The sequence below is a fragment of the Merops nubicus genome, unplaced genomic scaffold (assembly GCF_000691845.1).
Source record: "Merops nubicus isolate BGI_N331 unplaced genomic scaffold, ASM69184v1 scaffold9576, whole genome shotgun sequence".
Taxonomy (NCBI): Eukaryota; Metazoa; Chordata; class Aves; order Coraciiformes; family Meropidae; genus Merops; species Merops nubicus.
This window is the reverse complement of record NW_008612898.1, coordinates 10852-16244: the sequence shown is the minus strand read 5'-3', so window position 1 is coordinate 16244 and position 5393 is coordinate 10852. Positions and strand designations below refer to the sequence as shown.

At 43.0% G+C, this 5393-nt stretch overlaps 1 protein-coding gene across 1 annotated transcript; it reads right to left on the bottom strand.

Annotated features, from left to right (window-relative positions):
• Positions 1–3305: 3305 nt before the first annotated feature.
• Positions 3306–3552, bottom strand: LOC103774306 (protein FAM154A-like; the record flags this gene model as incomplete). The annotated part of the gene is made up of 1 exon (XM_008941698.1): positions 3306–3552. A coding segment is annotated over one exon (247 nt), but the record flags the coding sequence as incomplete, so codon positions are not given.
• Positions 3553–5393: the final 1841 nt, after the last annotated feature.

The window sequence follows — 5393 nt, the reverse complement described above, 5'->3', positions numbered from 1 at the left end:
GGGAACAACTCCTCTTTAGACCATCTGTCTTCAGGCCCTTGTATGGTCCTCCTGGCCTTGTCCCTAACAGACCTGGTTTTCTCCCCTTCCCCCTTCACATCTAGTTTAAAGCTCTCTCAATGAGTCCTGCTAAGTCCTGCCCCAAAAGCCCCTTCCCCCTCTGGGACAGGGGCGTCCCACCTGCCTTCATCAGGCCAGGTGTCTCATATAGCAGCCCATGATCAAAGAATCCAAAGCCCTGCCTTTGGCACCAGTCTCGTAGCCATTCGTTGACCTGTAGACTCTTCCTTTTTACGTCTACTCCCATTCTAGCAGGAGGTATGGAGGCAAACACTACTTGCGCTCCAGACCCCCTAACCAGCTGTCCCAGCGCCCTAAATTCCCTCTTCATTGCCCTTACATTTCTTGTAATACTTCTCCTTACCTCCACAGCCTAAGAAAGTCTGGGCAGGATAATGCAATTAATGAAACACATAAGCCTTTCATATTTGGAAACCTGGACCCTGAAACTGAGGCAGCTCTGGACAAGCCAGGCAAGCCAGGTTCTTCCTTTCCACCCAGTGAGGTTAAAGGCCTTACACAAAGCTATCTCTGCTCTACAATGGAGTTACACCAGAAGACATAACTTTTTTAAAAGTCTAATAATTATAGCAGGCTATCTAGGATGTATGGGAAACATACGAGAGAGGCAACAGCAGCCTTCCCAGAAAACACTATACAGCAGTTCAGCCCAGGATAAGAAGATGACAACAAAACAGTTCTACAGCATAACACCAGCTGAAGAAAGAAACACGATCATGGTCAGACAGCTAAGATTTTCTCAGGTTCCATTGTAAAGGGGCTATTTTAAGATAGTGGAGTAGCGTTACATAACTCCAACAACATTACAGAAAAAAAGGCAGAGAGGAAAATAAGAATTATCTGACATTCACTAACCTGAAGCTGTTTCACTGTCCAAATCCTTTGGTACAAAGTATTTCCCTGGCACCAGGAATTTCAGTCTCTAATGTCAGAGTACTTTTTCACTAGTGTGCAGATCTGCTTACACCACTGGCAGCTGGCCAGGAGAAATGGTCAGTATAGGAGCTATTCTAATATTAATATTGCCTTCTGCATCTGGGCAAGAGCCTGAGCCTCTGAATATACTGTATTAATTATATGTTTTAACCAATAAACAAAGTTTTCAAAAGTCTGTGTGGAGCAGACAAAAGAGAATGCAGGTTGCAAAGTATTAGGTATAGAGGTAAAAACAGAATTGCAGAAGTGGAAAAAAAACTCCAAAAGCATCAAGAGGTACTTATGTAGATATCAAACATGTTGTAGCCCCTTGGCATACTTTTGTCAGCAGTTTAAAGCCAGTGTGTTTTTTGAGAGGGCCCAAGAAAAGACACATATGAATAGAAAAGGCATGCAGCATTCTCAGCAGGAGGGAGAGATCATAACAGAGAGGGTCTCACCCAAACCACTGACAGCACACTGCACAATCCCACAATTCTTCACGAGTGTGATCAAGAGTTTCCTGGCAGCGGGAGAACCTCCTCCCACTTTGACTATTGCAATACAGTAGAACCTGCAGCAGAGATAGATCTGCTGATAAATTAGTGGCAACCTGCATCCAAGACACCATGAAAACTGGTACTGCCTGAAACTCTCAGACTTTATCAAGGGGTCTTGCTGCTGCAATATGGCACCTAACACTCAGCAAAGTGTTATTAGGGAAGACTGGTGACAACTCAGTGTTTGCTTGCCTCAGACTCCCTGAAGTTATTCTCACACACTCCAATTAATTCTCTCTGAGTTTAGCCACACAGATCAAAACCTTTTAGCAGCCCTCTAAAAGGTGGTTGCACTTTTCCGCTAGGCCTTGGTGATTTCATAATGGGTGCATTTTCTTATCAGTGTTTCCCAGAAGACAGTAAGACTTGCAGTCTGCAGGCTAACTGTTGAGGCTCTGTGTTTCCTCCTCTCAAAAGAGTGGGCAAGTTTTACAATATTTAGTAGAGTGCACACTCTGAAGGAACAAGTATAAGTAGTTTCTGTGCCTACTTACTAGTCTACTTTTCAGAAGTTGTTCTAAACCAGGAGTAACAGTTACTGGAACCACTAGCCTTATCTGAGCAAGGATAGTTTTGCTGACTGAACAGGAAGTTTCTAAGGACTTCTTCACAGATCCCACATAGTGACTGCCCCTCCTTACATGCCTTAAAGAGGACAGCAATGAGCCCAGGATTTAGTTATAGCCAGATACAAAGATTTCTAGCTTCTTTGGCTCATGCTGGATGTGGAAGGAATAGATAGACTTGAAGTCTGCTCTATAAACCCTCTGATCCTTCTGGTTTTTGCTCAAAACTCACACGTAGACAGAGGGATCCCAAATGTGATTAAGTTGGGCATTTCAGACTTCATCAGCCACACCTGTGATTTAAATTGAGAACTTTTACAGAGACTTAAAGGGAGGAATTGGTAGAACTTCCATATCAGGGTGAAGACATCGAAGGTGGTGTTGTTAGCTGTTAAGACTTTATTAACAGCCAGTGACATCGCCTAGGTCTCTAATTTGGTTCAGCAAAGGCAAAAGTGAAATTGGTCATGAGTGTGCCTGAGATGAGAAAGGAAGTATACATCAAGATCAGGCAGCAGCCACTATTTGAAGAAAGGGAACCTCTCAGATTCATATTAAAGGATCAGTTTCCTATCTTCTTATCAGTTCCTTCTGCAGACAAGCACTTGGCACATCACTCTACCAGCAGCAGGAAAGAGCCTCAGAAATTACTTCCATCAAGACAATGGGCACAGTGCAAGTGTGAGACCTTCTGCTGAACACCAACACTGAGCAACAACATAGCTAAGAAGAGGAAAGAGCCCAGCAATCTACAGCAATTGCCTTGAGGAAAACACCCACACCCCCTTTCCAGTCATCAAGCTCTACCATAGGCACACCTCCTTAGAAACTAGTCATTCATGTTGCAGTCCATAAAGTGCCACAGAAAGAACAGAATAAAAGGTGGAAAAAAAACCCTTCAATATCATCCATACTTTCTTAGACAGCACTTCTGCTGGTTTCCCAGAAACTTTCACAAAACAGAAAGTGAGCAAAACCCAAGACCATGACTGTGCTTCTATGGTCTATGTGTTCTCTGATCAGATCTCATCTCAAGCTCCAGAAGTGTAAGAAAAATAGTTGTTTGCCCCCACTACAACAACTGGCCTCATACAGATTATCCTTCCTTCACAGAGCCCTCATGAGTGGGCAACATCATTCTTTTCAGGTTGTTTGTGAAAACCTATGATTTTCCTTTTCTCCTTTACCCATCTCTCACAAACATATTATCTAAGTCACAGTCCTCACTCTTTTTCACTATTTTTTCATACTTTGTAGTTGAGATGGCTTCCATGGGTATCTGTGTCATCTTGCGCTGTTCCTTGGGCTTAAATGAGTCTCTGGGAACAGTGTTGGGATAAAGGGGGTATCGGTCCATGTACTCTGACAGCATGCACGGCTTCTCACTGCTCTCATAGGGTCTGGTGGGCAAGTGTGGACAACGGTGACATCTGCAAGGGAACAAAACAGCACAGGATTTAGTGACTCACACGTGGCTGATTAATAACACCTCACTGCAGAAGCCAGCTGAAGATTGCCACTCTAAAGCAGTGCATAAGTGGGCATTGCAGTGACTGCTATAGCCTTGATAATCTGAAGTGCAAAAGCATACCCTGCACAATGAAAGGGTTATTTCTGTCTACTACTAGAGCCTGCAGTCAAAAAAGTCCATGAAGCCAACAAAAACAGCCTAAGAAAAGCAAGTTCCCCTAGATGAAGAAAAAAGCAAGTTTATCTGAGATACAGCCAAGTGCAGTACGTTGTGCTGGAATAGAAACGAACGTCCCTTTTGTTCAATTTCTCATAAATATATTATCTGACTTTTCCCACAAATAGAGCTCATTTGTCTACACACACAAAAAGGTAACAGTGCGGGGGTCTCTGTTCACTCACACTTCGACAGCAGTGCTCTGCCCATCAGTCTTTCTGAAAGTAATTCACTCTGGGTACTGCAAGACCTCCCCATAATGTGCACCAAAACAAGGACACTGCGAACAAACTGATTTTCTGAGGTAGCTCCCTCCTGACTGGAATTAAAATGCCACCATGAATCGTCCATCATTGGTGACCTCCTTCTTTCCACACTGGGACCAGGTGAGAGCAGGATGGGCAAGGCTCATCCCGACAAAAAGAGGTTTGGGTTCCCACCCTCAGATTTCTTCCCAGAGACATAACAATTTATGTGCTTTTCTAATTTGAGTCAAACTCGCTAGACTCAGAGCCAAGTTTGCTGATTGAGGACTTCAGGAATCAGCCCACATGAATTACAGTGAGAGGAGGCCGCCTCTGGTTTTATGTGTCATACGTCATTTCTGTCAAAGTCAGAGTGTTTCCTACCGGATGTATGTTTTCCAGTGCTACGTCCAGTCCAGAGATTAGTTACGCATTTGAAAGGGCTTCTATACTTAAAGTCCCCATTAAATTGAATGTTGTGCAATCTAGGATCAGTAGTTGTCTAATTATCCAAATTTATATTGATAACCTCTGGTCTACATTCAAGGGTAGACCATCATATACTGAATCATTTTCCAGACTAGCACAAGAGGGGAAGAAGGGCCCAGAGGGCTCAAATAAACTGCACCATGTTTTTGACAAGCCAGTTTCTCAGTCAGATTATACAACTTTCTGTGAAATTATAAATAAGGAATCCTAGTAGATTTATTTTTGCCTTAGAGAATTTTTGAGCTTGGACCCAAAGGGAGTGCCACACTCTATGAGGAATCTTATAAAATTCCGGCTTTCATGAAACTGGAGGACAGGCAAACAGGAAAATGGAAAAAAAAAGATTAATATGCTTACTCTTGCTGGTCCATGTAACCTTGCTGGAATTAATTTTGTGACAAAAACCTTTCAAATATAGGCTGCACTGACATTTTCTGGCCACAGTTGGGGTCTTCCAGCATTTCTAGGAATTATTCCTTATTCTCCAAAGGAAAATGATCTGCCTATTCTTGCTGCTTCAAATATGCTGACTTCACATCATCCCTAAGTGGACTTTCATCCCTCTGCTCTCTTAAAGTCTTCTACACAGCAAGCTAGTGTTCAGCGTGGCTTCGAAGCATGTTGTTGAGGCCCTCATGTTAGCTTTTTGTGGTAAAACTGCACTCAGACTGGAGTGGGGAAAATATCTATACTATCTAGGCCATCATGGTCCATCATATGGTACTGACACTAGTCAGCAGCAGTATTTTGCAAATAAGAATTTGCTCATCAGGGGCAAATTAACAATGCTTCACTAATACTAATTCATCAGTTAGTATCCCATTACTGCTCAGCTGCAATCATAGGGTTT